This window comes from Lytechinus pictus, chromosome 2 (genome assembly GCF_037042905.1).
Source record: "Lytechinus pictus isolate F3 Inbred chromosome 2, Lp3.0, whole genome shotgun sequence".
NCBI classification, from domain to species: domain Eukaryota; kingdom Metazoa; phylum Echinodermata; class Echinoidea; order Temnopleuroida; family Toxopneustidae; genus Lytechinus; species Lytechinus pictus.
Genome location: NC_087246.1, coordinates 59,730,002 through 59,750,797, shown reverse-complemented (window position 1 = coordinate 59,750,797; position 20,796 = coordinate 59,730,002). Strand labels below are relative to the sequence as shown.

Below are 20,796 nucleotides of genomic sequence, written 5' to 3'. Positions count from 1 at the left end.
TCAAAAACCAGATTGACTAACTGGGACGCTCCTTTTAGAGACAAACATACTTGAAGTTGGTACCAACAAGAAAACTTTAGGGGGCCTAAAATATCTCAGGATTTGAATAAGGCTACTTTTCTTCCATTCACGGAACAAAGAATAGGGACAGCTACCATATATCATCTCTAAAATTCAAAGATGTGAATTCAGAGATCTTTCAGAGCTCATCACAGATTGTCAATAAAAATTCCAGCATATTTTCCACCTCTTACCCTCTCGCAATTAAATCAAGAATTATAGATCTCAAACTGACAAAAGAAAAGAAGAGGTGGGTTAGGCTGATCCATAAAATTTCTTATAAGATGTTAGTATTACATTAATAACATGAACTGTCGTAAGATCTTGGACAAACAATAAATGAATGATCATCTTACATTTTCTGTCGTTTCTGTGGATGTTTCTTTTGACGTCTCCTTCGAGATTCCCTTACAGGTTTCCTGAGGTGAGCTTCCTGTAGATGACTCCTCCTTTCCTGAGACTTCCACAGACTTTTGTTTCAGGCCTTCCTTGGATGGGTTCTCTTGAAGGGCTTCAGGAAGATTGCTATCTGCAGATGAACTTTCCGCAAGTGCATTCTCCTGCTTCAGGCTGTCCGAAGGCAAGGTACCTGCAGCTGAAGTTTCCACATCCGGGTTTTCTTGAGACAGGCAATCGGGATCTGAGCTTTTTGGATCCATCCCATTATCTTGTGCACTGTCTTTCTCTAAACTGTCTGTAGGTTGGTTCTCTGGAGCAGGGTTGTCAGGAGTGGTCTTTTCAGGAGCGGGGCTATCCGATGGTGGGCTTTCAGGATCTGGGCTCTCTAAAGGTGAGCATTCAAAAGACCAGCAGTCACTTCCATTGGGAAGCAGAGGAATCTGGGATAAAAAGGTTGAAAGAATTGCCAGAGACATAGTTATATCAAACATGGATATATAATTTTTTATAAAGATTAGAAATCAAGTAAATTCAAAGGAATTTCCATTTTATTCAAATGTTTCTTTAATAAAGATCTTTAATAAAGATTATTTTTTTCAAATGACCTTAATAGGGAGTATAGAATTGGCAAAATACATCTCTCAACTCTTTAGTATAAAGAGTATAAGGGTAGGTTAAGTGGAAGAAGTAAACAGTAAAGGAGGTGTGGAGCTATGGCTGGGATTGAGGAGAGAGGAATGGGATAGTTCATAGAAAGGAAAAGAAAGATGATGGAGAGAGAGAGGTAGAGGGAGGTAGAGGAGGGCGGAAGAGAAAAAGGAGGGGATGGCCGGTATACAAAAACTATAACTATATATATGGTCATCATTGTCCTACTCTAAGCCACGCCTGTACACTCATTGAACAAAGCTTCAAGTGTCATACCCCCCACGCAAGGCCTAATGTACCTCCCGACAGACCAAATATATTAATAATTGTGTAGAAGCTTACAAGCAGGCTTGTCTAAAAAAAAATGTTTGAATCAAGTCATCACCTAGAAAATCCACATGACTTAACTTAAAACATTTATGGTACCCATCTAACAACCCCCCCCCCCCAAAAAAAAAAAACACCAAAGCTATGGTATGCTCACTCCTACCAATGACGTTCGTCCGAACAGTAAGTATTCTTTGCTTATCGATACAAATTAAATTTTTATCATTTTAACTCACCTTCGTTAGTTCCCCATCTCGTTGAAACTGGACGAGGTATACCTGACTCGGTACCGCCCCCGACTCGTCCGGCGGAGCGCTGCACATTACCAGCGCACAGGATCCTTCCAAATCAGCGGCTGTTCGAATTACTGGACTAGGAATGATGCTCGATTTGCCCTCCTCCGACACGGCCTCTGGCCCCTCAAACAATACCCCACAACCACCATGACCGAATCGGGCAATGTTCGACAAGATTGTGGTGTGAGATTTCCCATACAGCAGTTCGGGTTCGACGAAACCCTGCCTATCGGTTCGAATCTCGTTCCAGACGTAAAATCTGCTATGGTCCCCGGCCTTGGCGAGTTGCTTCATCGAGTAGTGGTTACCATCGAAACCGCATCTGAGGAGTGCGATTTCCGCTAAGTCGTGATCCAGCTCTCCCCTCCCTACGGTATTCAGCATTAGGGCGGTGCCCCCACCGTGTTTTGCATTCACATTCATGCTGGTTTCTGTCAGCGATGAAAGTGGATAGGTGTTTGAAGATGATGCCTCGATACAGGCATGATCCGCTGTGAATATAGAATTTGATGATAACAAAATAAACACAAGTAATGAAATGACTCAACTTGCATCAATCATTTCTTGATTTATTTTTTTTCATGTGGTGTTCCCGCGCTCCCATTCCGACATCCAATTCGGCTCTTATCTCTGCCATCTCTCCGGTCTTTTTTTTTTTTTAGATATCTAATTAAAGTTCATTAAAACGACGGATTGAATTAGGATTTGCCTAGTTCTAGTGTGGCACGATTTGTTGACGATTAATTAACTTTTTCATTTGGAAAAAGGTCCTATTGGGTATGAGTTCCCCGTCTGTTCCAAGAAATATTGGAGTCATCAAGGGGTCATCAACAAACTTAAAAAGATTCTTCCAGCACAGGTGCTATCCATGTTAATTATGGGATTCTAGCATGGGGAAATGCCTCTCAAACGAGTCTCAACAAAATATTTATACTTCAGAAAAAAGTACTGAGGATAATATGTAATATGCCCTTGAGGGCTCATACGGATGAATTGTTTCGTCAGAAACGTAGGCCTATCCTTAAAGTCATTGACTTGTACCCATTGGCGGCGGAAGCCACAAATTTAGGGGAGTCCACCTGAAATTTTGGGATGGACACAGGACAAAAATTGGACAAGCAAAAAAAAAAAAAGGTTATCAACCAATTTTTTGTGTGGGATCCGTCCCCCACCTCAAATCTAGGGGACAGGACCCCCGTCCCCCCTACTTCCGCCGCCTATGCTTGTACCGCTTACAACTATTCCAATTCATGTATCAGCTAGATAGAAATAGTGTACCTAATGTCCTACGAAATAAATTTATGAGAAATAACACCTTGCATTCATATAATACCAGACAGTCAAATGACTATCACTTACCTAAAACAAGAACAGTATTTTTGAGCAAAACTATATTTTTCACGGGACCCAAAATATGGAATTCTCTAGACAGAGTTATAAAAGAGGCATCTACTCTGAATCAATTTAAATTACTCATCAAAAAATTTCTTCTGAATTCATACTGATTTAATCATATCCACGGTAGCGTTGATTATTTTAAAGTTAATATATACTTTTCAAATAGTGTACATGTATATACATTCGTGTAACAGTGTTTATATCTACTTTAATTTATAGAATTTTGCTGATTATTTTACTATATTCATATATATATTACCCTTGTATATAATTACGATAGGGGGTCTATGTCTTACAAGCTTTGCTTTTTAGTAGACCCCTCCACCTTTTTCCCCATTTTATTGGTACGTTTCAAAACTGCTTAAATTATGCAGGTGATGTATATTCTATTGTAAATGATTTATTATAAATATATGAATAAATGTTAAAAAAAATAATAATAATAATTGTGTTTGTTTGTTTGTTAAGTAATGCTACTGTACTTAAGCTGTGCTTTAAGAGTTGTCACCTCCATTGTCTTTTATCTTTGATAAAATCATTTTGAATAGTGCTCAGCCTTTGGATTTTGATCACTAGTGTTTTAAGTTATTACTATTTTGAATAACATTAAGTTCTTTCATTTTTGACATACCAACTGCTGGAGACGATGTTGGTCTTGGAGGAAGTTTCAGGTCCACTCGTTTAACTTCCATCGATGGAGCTAATAAAAATAAATAAACAATGGGGCATGAGTTAAGCAGCAAGAATTATCTCAAGGAGTAACAACAATATTGTTTTGATTTATGGCATAATCATTTGTAAGAATCATAATAATCAATGTCGTCGATAATACAAAATAATTACATCAATAGAAAATTCACGTTAGTCAAAATGATCAGATAATCAATAACCGCGCGCTTGCGCTGTTTCATCATCCATCTTGGGAATCATCATTTTCATGTACTACTATTATTGCAATCATATAGGCCTACACAATGGCGGATCCAGGATTTTCCAAGGGATGGGTCATTTTTGCACATAATAAAAATTAACAACCCCCCCCCCCAAAAAAAAAAAAAGGGGGGGTGGGGGGGCCTTTACTCCTAATTAATGAGGATTTATGTCAGGAAAAAAAATTGACAAACAGAAAAAAGGTCTTCACTTGCGTATGCACGACATATTCCCCAAACAAATATTTTTTATGGCTCTCAAAGAGGAAGGGGCACGGGCCGGATGTGCCCCATCTGTATCCGCCAATGGGTATGAATATCAATATGTCTTGTTAATAAGATGAGCAATTTCTTTCTTTTTCATTATGAAGTATGATTTACAATGAAGAATGTATTAAGATCACTAAGTATGCCTGCGACAGGTGTTTTTCTGTTTCGAATACTAAATATTGAATAAGTTTAATGCTTGGAATCGTTTAATTATGTGGGAATGATCATATTCACACGGGGTACATTCCCCCTAGAATATAACTAACACGAATATTAAGGTAATATCAATTCCACGTAATCTTTCAATGCAAGATAAACATAATTATGTATCCTTTAGTTTTCCCAATGCATCCTTCAATCTTTGCATAATCACAAATTCACCACCCCCTCGTCCTAACCAGGTGCGTAATCATACCGGAACGTCCTGCGTTGTAAAAATATAATACCTACTAAAATAAATCCTTTGCAACAAGTTAGCATACAACAACAAAAACAAAATCAAAGAATGAAATCAACAAAACTTTGAGAAGAATTTGACATATAATAACAAAGTTATGAGCACGAATGCTATTTTTTATAGATCCTCCATGATTTGTGATGACATATAAGGAGTACAACTGTGCGGAGCTTTGGAAACTGGGCTGAAAATACACCCAAAACGTCTTTTTCTCTCATTCTCGTGAGATTACAAACTCATTGCCCATTACATATTTAAAGAACCTCTATTACATGCCCTCCAGTGAAACGAAAACCTTATCGATTGGAAAAAAAAATCTTTACAAAAGTATGGGGAGTTGTCATGCTGGTCGCTTGCCAATGGGCAACGATGGAAGGATGTCCATAATCATTAGAGATCTAAACATTGAAATGCTGATAACTTTCGCATTATTTATTCATTATTTTCACAAACGTCCAATGATTTGTTTCTTTGATTTTCTCACTGTTTTACACAAACTGACTTGATCCAAGGGTTTTACTCTCCTTTATCCAGAAAAAATAATAAGATAACCAAAATTAGTCAATAAAATACCACCAAGATTAACATGTCTTACACAGAAAAAAAAAAAGTTGTTCAAGGCCGTCACTCTAACCTTTAAACTTGTTTTTTCAATTAATTATAATTAGTTGTTGAAGTGAAGGTCTAAATATCGTGTTCAAAATTTTAATCAATGTTTTTACAGTGTAGTCCTTAAAATCCGTTTATATAATTACAGTCGTTACTATAAAAATTGAATACTTACTTGGTTTGGCCTTAGCAAGCTTGGCTGCTTTCATCATTTTGGTGTTCTTTCCCGCCATTTTGAGAGCAGTAACCGCCTCTACCTTCATGAAGGCCTTATCTGACCCGTGACTGGTGTGACTCTCGTTTGTTTCCATGGTGATATTTTATTTGATATTACAGGCCTATTATGTTGTGATGTGTGTAGCTCGAAGAAAACTCTGTAAAGAATGATTAAATTGTCTGCAATTGATCTGTAACAATATAACTTACATAATACATTTTAATGTGGTCTTTATAGATTTTATAATACCTGCTTTAATGCAATACGCTAGGGTTGTGCTTTGAAATCTTAAAGAAAGTTTAGACAAATTGGTTTGAAAAAGTGAACCGAAACATTGAACTTTTAAGCAATGAATATTAGTTATATTTATTCAAAAGTATCCCAATATGTATTCGTCAATAAAGATAAGTTTATTGCTGACCCCTTGAAGAAATTCGTGTGTTGATACAAATTAAGATCTATATTTCATATACCATGGTGATTAACGTATATGCCTATATAAATGCAAAAAAATGATAAACATAAATAATCTGGTCCTGATCTGAAACCAGTCCCTTTAAGAGCGAGATTTGAATCTTTTGAGAGTGGATTTTACCTCTTTTTAAGTGTTTGAAAAGATGTACCGTTCACTACGGAAGGAGCTATAATGCACTCTGTAAAGATGGTCCCTAGAATCACTCCGAGAGGAGTGTGAATAGGGATTGGATTAGCTCTTTTACATTTACATGCTTAGATGAAATGATAAAAACATTAAATCCAAATTAATTGTTTCTAGATCTGTTGTACAATCGGTTTCTGTTGACTTCGATCGTTGGGTCCACCCCTCCATCTCCGTATGTAAATTGGGATGACGGAAATGTTATATTTTTTATTATCATTTGTGTTTTATTAATGCATAAAAACACATACAGTAAAAAGTGGGTGTTACCCGATGTACAAAGAAGAACACACCAGTCTACTTCGGTGTTTAATTAACAATGTTAGATATTAAACACCTATGGGTGTTTAACACTCTCTTTGGTGTTATATTCTATCATGGGGTGTATTATGACCTCAGGATTGTCCTCTAGACATTGAAACTGTGTCAATTTAAACACCCCAATTAACTTTTCAATGGATTACAATCTTTACATATATTGATTAAACTGAATGGTAAAAAAAATCACTGCATATTACAATATTTACATTGTTGGGAAGTTTGATAAATTTATGAATAAATCCCCAAAACGATTCCATGACATTTGCTCCGGCGACAATTGCTCCGATGGAAAATCTGCAGGTTAAGCCAAACATAAAATCCAACCTCCATAAGTAAATAAACCCTAATCATTATCTTAATATTATTCTGAACAAAAAATCGATTACAATCCAAACTCTAACACTATGCCCTCTGAAATATTAAGACCGGAGCAATTGTCGCATGAGCAAATGTCGTGTCACCCCCAGAACAGACGCTTATTCGTGTCTAACCACGATAATGATATAAGTCGTGACATACTGTACATTAAACATGCGCCAATTTTAGCAAGTAGTGGTAAACGATAAGGTCAAAGAACTTTTACTGCTATTACACTTTCCGAGGAAATGTGTATAGGAGCTTACCAAAATGTTAAGCTTAATTATAAAGGGATACGAAAAACAACATCAATTAAAAAAGCAAATGACGAAACGTGATATCATCGATTATATTGCCGCAAATAAATAAAAAGAAAGTAAGGCAGCGAGCAGACATAGAATGCGTACGAGGGGAAGCTTTGTGGACCCCACCCGCCAAAAAAAATCATCCACAAAATATATTTTCATAAATATATATTATAAGCTTGTATATACATGATATATGTATTGAATAATGCAGTATCCTGTTATGTCGTGAACCGCAACCAAATGAAAGCCAGTATACTAGTATAGTTATACAATTTTCATTGATAAAACGCTCAAAGTTATAATTAAAATTGCTAACTACCTTTTTTTCACATTGCTGCAATTTTGGTTATACTTTCAGTTATATTTCTGATCATAGATTATTATGCCATTGTTTATGTCGTTTGTTATACTTGTTTTCTATATTTTTCCAGTGGAAAACTGAATTTCGTTGTAATTATAATTGAGACATATATATGTTGTATGTTTCATATGCCCCATGCATAATGATCCTAAAACACGCCTCGGCACCCCTACCACTGACCACCCCACTCTCATCGAAACAGGACACTCACCAATGTTTCATATTCACAGTGTAATAAAATGCACGGAAATGTTTTTGCTGACGATACAATACCACGTACCTGGGATACCTACCTATTATAATTATGCTGTTTAGTCATCAATGCAATTTCTTCATCCATGACTCGTTTTAAATAAAACCCCAAAAAAGGCAGGATATCCTAATAATTTGTTCAAGGTTCTTTTGTTCATTTTACGCTGTCTACCATAGAGTTCAAGTCCCGTCTTGCCATTTGGCTGGATATGACATGATTGCTCTTTTTTGCACTCCAATTATGTTTGGTCATAATTACGCAGGATTTTTCCCTGGGTGTGTCAGGGGGAGGAGAGCAAAAATGTGAAGATAGATCGAGGCATACATTTTAAGCGAAGAAAAGAAGTGGCCGAGCTGATTCCAACGGATTCCTCTTTCTCATTTTCCATTTTTTTTTTCTTACTTAAAATTAATGAACTTCATGCACTACTGGGTAGAAATTTGTAGGTTTCTCGCCTCCATTGCTTCGCTCGCTCGCTTTATCTTGTCAGAGAACTGAATCAAAACATTGATTTTGGCTCATATAACGTGACTGATTATATCCATAATTATGTAGCCATGGGGTTCTATTATCTTGTTTCGCTTTCCATGCAGTTCCCAGGATGGACTCGTTGAAAAGCCTGGTGCATACTATTGCTGTAAACATTATAATTGTTAATATAGAACTAAACGTACATGTCCAATTTCAGCGCCCTACAGAGGGGGGAGGGTCGTTGTGTTTGTGTGAAGTACTATGATTCCCCCTTCATAGGGAATCTGAAAAAAAAATATGTTAAAAATAATGACAGCTTTAAATCTGATACTCTCTTCTTTTGTTTTGCTTGTAAGATTTTTTGACAAAAGATAACCACGTTTAGCATTGATTATATATTTTAATTTCTTCTCTTGCTTTTTGGTCAATATTATAAGCGTATATTTAGTCCGGTTTTCCATGTAGTTCTAGTCAACGAGACCCCTCTAAACACACAACAATTATAATGGTCTTGATGCTCCTTTTTGATAGGGCTCGGCCTATGCCAGATAATTTCCGCGTTCTTTTACATGTAATACGAAATCACAATGTTGAAAAAAAGAAGAAGATACGTTAACTTTCCTTAATCAGGGAATGAGGGATATACATGCAAAAGGCTACAAGCTATAGTTTCCTTGTAACTGCTTTGAATTAATGGGTTCAACTGTGCATCATGAACGATTTCATAAGTTTATTTACCGGTGATAGTATATAGACCTATTTCATATACAATTATGCAACATAATGCTTTCATATTTATATTCATGCCCTTTAATTGTTTGCCAATTAGGCCTAATTAATAAAATATAAAAAGTACAACAATGAAGAAGCGTAGGCCAAGTGATCTTAAAGTTGTTATATATACCGGGATGATTATACACTGCAAAAACTCTGGTGTTGATTTAACACCAGCCCGGAATCTATATATGTCCACACCAGAGAAGTGTTAAACACCAGTTTCCTTTTGGTCTATATAACACCAGATAGGTGTTTATACAACACCAATTAGTATTAAAACAGCATCGGGTTGATTCCAAACTGGTGTTGTTTCAATACTTCTCTGGTGTGGACATATATAGATTCCGGGCTGGTGTTAAATCAACACCGGAGTTTTTGCAGTATACGAATAGCAGTTACTATCACTTTCCATTAAAAAATGACAAGACCCTAGGCCTAAATCAACTTGATTTTCAAACATGCAGTCAGAAGGATCTATTTTGAATATTTTGCTTTCTGCAACTGCTCGGTCTAAGACCATACTCCAATTTATTGAGCACGCACCTTCGGGAACGCATGACTTCATATACACCTCTACCCCCTCTCTCTTAAAAAGTAATGCCTGCTTTCCATGCACCCCAAGCGTATCATCTTGCATTATTTTCGTCCTATAGACGAGAAATAGTGAAAATGATTGGAATGAGAAATACGTTTTTAACTCACCAAGACTTCGGCCTCTTCTACGTTTGCGGCATTCTAGTCAAACCATCAGGTACAGCTAAAAGAATACTGCTCAATATAAGGGGCTCAAAGTCACCTCAAATCCAGATAATCTCTGACCACCTTTGAGACTAGATCTGACAGCCCGTCTCCGCGTCCTTATGAAAATGCGGAACTATAACATTTATCTCACCTTGCCAATGCTTGATAGCAAGGGTGGTGTTATAATGATTGTGTATAGTAGCCGGAAGAATGACAGAGATTAAAATGATCAAAGCATAACAGCGGAGGGACAGGAACCTTTACATTATTAGGCATGTACTTCATTATTACTAACCCAATCTCAACGACTTCCTGCAGATTCATCGATCGCACCTGACCCCCTCCCCCATCTCAAAACCCAGGTCTCGGACAAAAAGAATGATCTCCAAGCTCTCTCAGCAGGTATGTCACTTTTGTGAGGAGACGCTTTCTGTTAAAAAAAAATGATATTATATGTTGAATTAACCTTTTGGTAATATTAGTTTTGTATTTTGACTGCATGCGAGGTGGGATCATTAGCAATCGGAAATATACGAGTTATAGAGCCAAGCTATATATATAATATATTATATAGATCGTTATGCTCCACTTATCTTGCACTTTGGGGCCTCATCAGTAACTGCTCAGTTTATAGGAGTCAGGGGGAATGACGCCAGAATATTCGTCTTTAGCTGATATACACAAGGTATATATTGCGTAAGTTTCCCCAGCGTAAATCCCGTGGAATATAGGGGATGACCTGTAAAATCATCCCTCCACTTTAAAACATAGAAAATGTATTATTTTTATTCTTGTTAATAGGCCTACTACTGTTAATGTGTAGATTTATCTTGCTGCCAGGGGCGGCGGAACGTATTTTTGTGGGGGGGGGGGGCAAAGCAAAAAGAAGGGCACTTATATGCCAAAAAGGGCATTTTGGTGCAAACGGATATTTTCACCATGAGATCATCTGTGTGAAGAAGTTGTGTGTTTTGTTGTAATTAAGTTGAGCAATTTTTTTTAGTGATTTCTGATTGATAAGATATATATTTAGGTTTTATTTTTTTCATGAGTGAGCATAGCGAGAGAGCGGTTTGGAAAGATTTTCAAATCTGAAGTTGTCAAACTCGCTTTTTTGTCAATTATGGACCTAATTGAGCGCGAATCACGAGCTCAAACTTTTGGAAATTTCATGTAATAGGGCATGAAAAGTAACCGAGCAGTTTTTGTAATCATGATCGGATGTGAATCTAATTAAAGAATTAACGCGAGCGCGAAGTGCGAATTAATTTTTAATGTACTGACCAGAAAGGGAACATTTTAAAGACGGCATTTAGTGACTCATGGACGGGCTATTATCTCACCAATCAAATAATGCGTGCGCGAAGCGCGAGCTGAAAATTTGTGATATTCTAACCAGAAAACTGGACATTCTAGCCATTTTATTTAACCAGGAACTGATCGAATGACTACCCTAATAAACAATAATTGGTGCGAGCGCAAAACACGAGCAAAAAATGTGTGATATTCCCTGAAATCTGGAAATTCTAAGCACTGTTTGTAACCAGGAACTGATGCAAGCTCAAAACACGAGCCAAAAATGTGTGATATTCCAACCTGAAAACTGGACATTGTATGCAATTTTGTAATCATGAACAGGACAAATTTATTTTGAGCTGTCGAACTGCTCCATTTTTGTGACACGAAATTTGATAATGCGACAATTGCTACGGTCTGAATATTTCATGGGGCATAGAGTTAGAGTTGGGATTGTAATAGAGTTTTTGTTTCGGAATAATGTAAGGGTGAAGATTAGGGTTTGGAAGTTAGGTTAATAGGTTTACTGTGTTTGGCTTCTGGTGCAGATTTTCCATCGGATCAATTGCAGCCGGAGCAAATGTCATGGAACCAATTTGTATATATATTCATCTTCATAACAGATTGATTTTGTATGTTCACAAAAATGTGAAATGGAAGCAGTGGCGTAATAATGAGCCAAAAGTTTTGAAGGGCCAGATATGGCGTATCGAGAAAAATTTATAAAAATCTGCAAGCGAACAAAACGATCGAGTGAGCAAAATTTCAACATTTTAATTATAATTTTTTTTAAAATAGAACTTGACTTAATGACTTAATATTAAAAAAATAGCATCCTATTTCACCCTTTTTTTTGGGGGGGGCAAGCGCCCTCAAGCCCCCCCCCCCTCCTCTGTACGCCACTGAATGGGAGGAAATAAATGTTAATATGAAATGAAATTTACATGAAATAAAACAAATTCCAAACATTGGCTTTACTAAAATATTATATCCGCTGCAAAACTCTGATATTGTTTTCTGATGAAATACTGATGGGTCTGACCCTTCTGTAATACCATCAAAGGTAAGAACAACTACAACACCCAACCCCCATGCCTGTAAGTTGAAACTACTACCTTCATAATAGATGCATTGAATTCCTTGTCTCGTTTAATTACTGTATCACTGTTAACACAACAAGGATATGTCGTGACATTATGTTGACAAATACAGTCAAACAATAATCTGTTCAAATTTAAATAATTATATATTCCTCATCAAAACGCACCACACCACTTGATATGGTTTGAATTAAAAATTATAATTTCTCGTAAAAAAGACACGTATCTCAGTCGTGACTTCTTGTCATCATTCAAGTTGACGATAATCTTCTTTAAAAAACACTTTGAAAAAACTTTTTATTTAGTGCCCCTCTGGTAATAAGGCATATATCTAAATTTGAATATATTTGTTGTTAGAGTGTATGTTTCCTAGTAAGATTTTCGTTTGCGAATCAAGTTCAAAATTAATACTTTCTATACCATACAACAACGACAACATTTAAGGGAAGCTGATAAGGACAGGGGATTCACTATTTTGCCGTGAAAGTCTAGTCAAAAGCATTTACATGTTTTCAATCATCTTACAACGACTTTATAATGTTTATTTGATAGGCAGGGTTCCGTAATTGCTATCATAACAAATTTACAAGAACAGTTAAAAGCTACTGAAATCCTTCAGTCTGATTGGCTGATAATAGAAATCGAGCATTCGTTATTATAACAAGTCTTTATAACCCTGTTGTGTTGAATGCTCAGTGAAAGATGAGCTTTGTCTAACGGGGATGATTCAAGTCCTGCATACCTTGTCATTGTCAATTAGTTGCCTGCAGTTACTAAAGTCAGGGGGACATTCTCGTGAAGGATGGAGCTGATATGAATCATGCAGTCATAGATTATGATTGATGGGAATAACTGTTGGTTTTACTCGATTGGAGATCGAATGTGGACCGTGTATTTAATAAGGTTATATAAATTAGGATTTTGGAATTGAGACAAAGAAATAAAAATATCAGTTGAAGCAAACTTCACAACTGGAGGAACACAAGCTCTGGCCCGGCAATTGTTCCATCACATCTGGGGGGTGTTTCATGAAAGTTGTCAGCTCTGATTCAGTGAAATCCTTGCTTTTGATTGGCTGAAAAGCTATGGCCTCTGACTGTTACTATGGTAACTGTCGGAGAAAGACATCTTGTCAGTGATGACAACTTTCATGAAACGGTCCCCGGGTGCCGCGCATCGGGTTATCGAGTCGGGTCGATGCTTTGAGTTACCCGACCTTCATATCCCCCCTCAATTTCATGATTTCAAGAATGATTGGGTAGTGTTTACCCGATGCTTTGTGGAAGTTGTAAGCCACATATACGAATGTTCTGGTCCATTTTATGTTTTGTTATTAAGTAGTCTTTTATTAATTATTCCAGTGACAAGCAGCAATGAAATACTTATTCAAACATAAACTCACAGATAACTTAAAGGTAAAGAAAAGTAGGTGATTCATAAACATGTACATAGAATTTATGAATTAATTAAACTGGTCCATTAATGTATCCATTTCACTGAAAAAATATTAAGAAATATACCACAGAAAGCAAAAAAAAAAAAAAAAACACAAAGAAAGCTCATACTGGAAAGGGGGACCTCGCACCCCTTTTCACTGGCTTCCCAGTCTTAGGTTGAGCTGATGATTGGAATCACTTCATTTTTGTGTATGATATAGACCTATAATTTACTTTGGTGGAAAAAAAGGATTGGCTTTTGATTATCTACATCCGATTTATTGAAATTATTTCCGAGTGCTGTGCTACCTGAAATAAACTAAATAATTCACATTTCTTCTACAATGTGGTACATGTACATTCGGTAAGAGTCAAGTGTAAATTAATTAAAAAACACACCTTGCTATTTCAGTTTTTAACTGGTTAAAATAATATATTTTGACCTAGGAAATAACGTAAGTTTAATTTTGACTAGCTTGAGGTCTTCAAACTAACTTAAATTATTCATATTCTTATTAAAAAAATCACAAAGGGAACATAATTCTCTGATACTAATTCCGTTTCTTAATCATATATTTCATGACAACAAACTTGACTAATTTCCACTGTCTGCTTTGACCTTTCATCTTATGTTAGCCAGTCCAACGTGGTATGCAGAATACACTAGGCCAACACATTCATGCTGGGTTTTTACTTTTTGAAATAAACATGCCACATGGTTATTTCACATTTTTATTTTTAGAGGGATTTGATTCTAGGAAGTTTATTTCATGTTTGAATAGATGATTCGAAATTCAAAGATGTCTTTTTTATATATATTTTCTTGTAGATGGGGAATAGGAAATTGACTGGTAGTATGATAAGAATACTTAATTTTCTCCATACACTCCGGGTTTTTTGTGTGCATATAAATGAAAATAATCAAACTGACAAAAAGATCTCCGTATATACCTCTCCCTCTCCGTGAGTCTGTCTCTCTTTCGCTGCCTTCTCTCTGTCATTCTGCCTGTCTCTCCATGTATCACCCTCTCTATATATGAGTATATCTGTCTCCAAATGTCTCTGCCTCCTGCCCCTTACTCTCTCATTTATTTTCTTGTATTTATGTACTATAGTTTTCCCTCATATACAACTTTCTTTCGCCTCTCTTCTTAACAAAACGGATTGTTATTATATTTTGCATTAGAACGATACGGATGCACACTATAATCATAGACCTAAAGCATGATGATGCAAAGACAAAGAACATTGGACTAACATTAATGACTTATTCTGTTGCAATTCTCCATTGTGCAATAACATTCACCGGATATTTCACCATCAATGGAAACCACAGGCTCATATGTTTTTTCTATAATGAACATGATAAAGCTAATGAATATGCTATGATCACTATGGTAGAATGTACAATGCTGCTTGCCTTAAAAATAAATCCCAAAAACCAAAACAATACAAGAAGATTTTAAACAAAGATCACACGGGCATATTAACAAGTTGCTAGGTTGTTTTTTTTGTCTTTATGTTGTCTTAATCTCAAATCAAACGATCCTTTTGAGATCTGAAGATAAAATCTGAAATTTAACTGATCTTAATACAGATCTATAGTCGATTTAGATTCATTTCAAATTCCTGTGTATCTGTTGGCAACCGTCAAAAAGAAAAAAGAAAAAAAAAACATGCACTAAACACGTACTTTTCTTCATGAGAAGCGTTCAGAAATAGGTACATACTTAATAATTCAAATGATTGTTTTGATATAATTTGCGATCTTTTGAAATTATGACACGAAAACAGAAGAGGCGAGGCGTGCATACTGTATATAGTTGCATTGCATGGATGAAAAGATAAGCTAATAATCGACATAATTGTAATCAGTGTTAGGGAATCGACTATAAATGAATTGTGCAAATAAAAATAGTCGTGAAAATCATTGCATGCTTTATTTCTTATCAATTGTATTTCAATAGAATGTGCATTGTAGATTAATTTGTTTTAATATGCTAAAATACCCATCATTACAGACGTAAAACCAATTAAAAACTAATCTCTCTACACTGGTAAATGAGTCGATACACGTTTGAATTCATTTCCAATTAATGTAGGTCTATTTATAGACTTCACATCCTTTGACAACAGAACTAAGAAATAAGCGAAAGAATATAGTGCATATATCATTTGAGTCAAACTTTTACTATTTCTCGAGATATTTCACCAGATATATAGTGTAGATGTTACATGGAATTGCATGTATACGCACACAGACCATTCATTAAAAAAATGATCTCTTTATTTTGTATAAAGGATAGGCCTACTTCCAAACACAATAAAGACTAAGAAGGTATACCAATGGTCGAAAAATGAATCTATTCATCTGGGAAGACTCGTTGCGTAAAACTTTCGCCATAAACTCTGGCAAACAAATCATGCCATCGAAACTTATACATAACAAGTGGAATGCCTCTGGCCGTCTCACCTGCATCACGCGATTCAATATAGCAGCAGTGCTGATTTTGAAAACTACTATAACTCGCACAAGATGTTCAGTGATACTTGGTTACTCTTATTTCCACGTTTTATGAACTAGACCAATACACTCATAGAGATATGATGGCAATTCAACAAATACCCCCAACGTGGCCAAAGTTCTTTGACCTTACATGACCTTTGACCTTGATCATGTGACCTGAAACTCGCACAGGATGTTCAGTGATACTTGATTACTATTATGTCCAAGTTTTATGAACTAGACCAACACACTTTCAAATTTATGGCTGTAATTCAACAAATACCCCAATTTGGCCAAAGTTCATTGACCCTAAATGACCTTTGACCTTGATCATGTGACCTGAAACTTGCACAGGATGTTCAGTAATACTTGATTACTATTATGTCCAAGTTTCATGAATCAGATCCATAAACTTTCAAAGTTATGATGGTAATTCAACAGATACCCCCAATTCGGCCAAAGTTCATTGACCCTAAATGACCTTTGACCTTGGTCATGTGACGTGAAACTCATGCAGGATGTTCAGTGATACTTGATTAACCTTATGTATAAGTTTCATGAACTAGGTCCATATATTTTCTAAGTTATGATGACATTTCAAAAACTTAACCTTAGGTTAAGATTTTGATGTTGATTCCCCCAACATGGTCTAAGTTCATTGACCCTAAATGACCTTTGACCTTGGTCATGTGACATGAAACTCAGGCAGGATGTTCAGTAATACTTGATTAACCTTATGGCCAAGTTTCATGAACTAGGTCCATATACTTTCTAAGTTATGCTGTCATTTCAAAAACTTAACCTAAGGTTAAGATTTGGTGTTGACGCCGCCGCCGCCGTCGCCGTCGGAAAAGCGGCGCCTATAGTCTCACTCTGCTATGCAGGTGAGACAAAAAAACTTTGGCAAAAAATTGGCAGAGTTTTGTTTTTCTATGGCAACGTGTCCCTGGACTGACTTTTATGAAGAACAGTTTCACGTCCGATATGAGACGATTCTTCAGCTCGTCTGAAATCAAATCATTCCAAGAGAATAAATGAAATATGATAAGGAAAATTGACTTACTTACCGTGGATTAGCAACACACCATAAATGATACAGCTACGCCACACAAACACACCATGAGCCAGTTCATGACAAAACAATATTCACGGTTGCATGATTTTCATATAACTTGAAGCATTTAATCTCGGCCAATATGGAAATGGGCTTAATACGTTTGAAACTTTAGGACAATCCATCTCCCATAGTCCCCCATCCACCCATCATAAACATTACTGGGGTAAAGATGGGAGGGGGGAGGGTTGGGGGGACGTGGACCCCTTAAATTTTCTAGACGGAGAAAAAAAACCCAGAACAAATGGAAAAGAAAAAAGGTTGAATATGACTATTTTCTGAATATTATATCAAATCTTTGGTATTTTAAAGAAAGTTTTTTGCTTGTTTTGCTTGCTCGCAGCTTTTATTTTTTAAGATAAAAGATGTCCCATGCGCCATGTCTCTCAAGATATTTGGATAATTGTGCTACTGCTAAAAATGTGTTTGATGACCGAAGAATAATATAGAATGTATGGTCTGCTGAAAGTGATTTGTTCATGAACTATACGATAATACTAACTGCAAACCTGCAAGCATTATCTAAGCCATCAGTTTGCCACCCGTTATCTCTCTCCATCTCCCCTCTTTATTTCTCTTCCAAGTCTGCTTTCTACCCACCAGTCAATTTATCACCCCCTTTCTCCATTTCTCTCCACATCCGCCCCTCCCAATCTCCCCTCACTCTCCACAGTAATGGGATCTGTGTGAATATGATATTAACCCTGCAATAACTGCAAGATATACCAGTTAAATAATTGAAAAAAAGGGGCTACTTAACCAGAAACAATCTATACAGTCACAGAAGCACGCATAATTCAGTGTATATCATGAAAAGGAATTGTCTGATGAGATCTTTTTTAATCAATTCACTTGAAGCATAAAATGAGATTGAAAAATCTGCCAGGCAATAAAATAATCACTGGAATATACCATTTATCTCTTGATAAAAGTTCTGCTTTAATCATAAAAAAATATCAACTGGATGATAAAGTTTGAGTGAATCACTGATCTAAAACAATAATAATTGCTGTTGACCAATCATCATAACAAATAAACACCAATGCTGTCCTAAGAATTGTGTCATTAATCACCAACATGTCCGGTATTGAACAACATAGGAATAGAAAAATCAAAATCCACAGTTTGATTTAATTTGCACTAAAGCATGAAAGAATACCCCAAACCAAGTTATACATGAACATGATATCCTTTAATTTTTGTAAGCAATCATTTTGGACCAATTTTCTCATTATACGTGTATTTTGGTGTGTCATTGGTCTGTATTTGTCATATTATTGAAGCTGTCATTTGTCAGTAACAAAAGCAATGAATGTAATCAGTTCAAAGCGTAAAATGACGGCCTTATTGCGATGTACCATTCATGCTAAAGGGCATGATATTGAAACCATGCAGACTTTTATAAAAACCAGTAAATAACTATATGTGACATATCTTGGTTGAAGTGGATCTGTGCCCAAAGCATTACTCAATGGTATAATCAGCTAAGAATGCAGCAGTAAATAAAGTTAAGTTCAAGGCCTTTGGTGCTGGAAAGTTCTTGGCTTGCCCCTCCATTCATTTTTTTCTGATCAAGGTACTGTCTTACATTGAGTTGTGAAAGATTCACTTCACAAATCAAACTTAATCCAAGTTTGCTCAATCTCAAATTGTGTAGTTGACAGATACAAATTTTTGATTGATCACAATTTGATTTCAATCTATTGCAGCTCTTTGTGAGACAGGGCCCGATCACACGAAGGATCGGAGGGGCAAGCCAATGTTTGTTTCCTCAGAGCATTTTTGGAACAACTATTTATGGAGACTTCAGCCTTATGCCAAGACCTTTTATGCTGTATAAAGACAACAACATTTAGGTGCTTTTTCACAATGGAATACAATGAACTTTGACAAACAATTATTGAAAGAGCTGATACTCAAAATATCTCATATTTCAAACCTTTCTGCATGCTTCACAAGCAGCATATTGAATTGCACTATGCATGCTACTATTGACCAAAGTCATATTATAATACTCATGGAGTTGGGAATATGAAAATTACTAGCATGTTTAAACATGGCGTCAATCATGTGTGTGTATATGTATACAGTATATATATATATCTCTCTTTCATATTTACAATTATACAACTGGACAATAATAGATAATACAAAAGAAATACAGCCACATACAAAATAAAACCACTACCAATTAAAGCTATATGTATTGGGCACATATTTTCAGGGGCTTATACCACTTCTTACTACTGGATATTACCCGATGCAAAACCTGATACAGAAGTATTTACATCTTTATTACTAGGTTACATAACAGATTTAAGTCTGGAAATCTGCCAATATAAATTTATATGATTTGTATATTAATTGATATTTCAGAGAGAGAAAGAGAGAGAGGGGGAGATGGGGATAATTGCAAGAGGGAAGTGAGGGGAGACATACAAAGAGAAGAAATAAAAGAAGAGAAAGAATGAGAGAGAGAGAGAGAGGAGGGAGGGTAACACACTTTCCAAACAGCTTCATGAAATGGCTATTTGCAATAACAGTTAAAAGCTACTGAAATCCACCAATCTGATTGGCTTAAAGTAAATTTGTTCTAGAAATTGTGTATTTGTTTATATATAACTCTTTATGAAACAGGATCCTGGTATCTTGATTCAAAGTGCTTAAAAGTAGCTTCATTGAAGTGATATAAATACCACCTTAATGACATCAGTGTTAAAAGATATCTAAAAACAGAGAGTTAGCCCTGTCTAGATGGAAAGAGTAACTTAAGACTTGAGAGGGTTCATAAATATTTCTTTCTGAAGCAAGAATCAAGAAACTATTTCCCCCATCTCATTCAGAAAAAGATCTTTGAGATGTGGATTTATAACCTTTGGACTACTGACCAACTGACAATCCTAGATCCTTTAAGAAGTTTCCCAACTCTATTAATCAATGGGCAAAATGACAATCTCAGACAAAGAGAGATATTAATAGCTTGAAATTATCTCCAGTGGCACAGCTTCTGTAGATTTGGAGGGGGTGTACCCTTGAAAGCACTTTCGGGTGCGCAAAAATAAAAAGAAGGGGAATGAAAAGAAATCAAGATAAAGAAAAACAACATAAGAAATATAAAAGATTAGAAAATTAATCTGATGAATAAACATAGAAGCCATGCACAGGCATCAAAAGTGGAATAGCCACTGACTTTCATTGGTATGCCATTGACTATCTACCTATTAACACAGCTTATATTTTGTTGATCATCAATATATCCCAATACGGAGAATCTTACTTTGAACACAATACAGACAGTAATCATGAAATGATGTAACTCACCCATTCCTCCAAACATAAGAGAACGTTCTTGCCAATATGGTTCCAAGCTAGTTAATAGATAGTGCTATAAGATGAATATCTAGAGCGAGCTACTATACTAATATTCATACCACCGATTAGTTCTGGATATGATATTAAGAGCACATTCCTAGATAAGAAATCCTTC

At 36.0% G+C, this 20,796-nt stretch overlaps 1 protein-coding gene across 2 annotated transcripts in view; it reads right to left on the bottom strand.

Annotated features, from left to right (window-relative positions):
* Positions 1–9,984, bottom strand: part of LOC129276726 (uncharacterized) — a 37,396-nt gene extending 27,412 nt beyond the window's left edge. For both annotated transcript variants that reach the window (XR_010292684.1, XM_064095276.1), the window contains exons 1-5: positions 9,819–9,984; positions 5,569–5,767; positions 3,760–3,828; positions 1,671–2,221; positions 417–899 (exon numbers count right to left, since the gene is read on the bottom strand). Coding sequence is in view for 1 of the 2 variants with exons in the window: in XM_064095276.1 (XP_063951346.1) it covers positions 417–899; positions 1,671–2,221; positions 3,760–3,828; positions 5,569–5,704 (1,239 nt within the window). In the remaining variant the exon portion in view is untranslated. The remainder of the gene's footprint in view (positions 1–416; positions 900–1,670; positions 2,222–3,759; positions 3,829–5,568; positions 5,768–9,818) is intronic.
* Between the last annotated feature and the right edge of the window lie 10,812 nt (positions 9,985–20,796).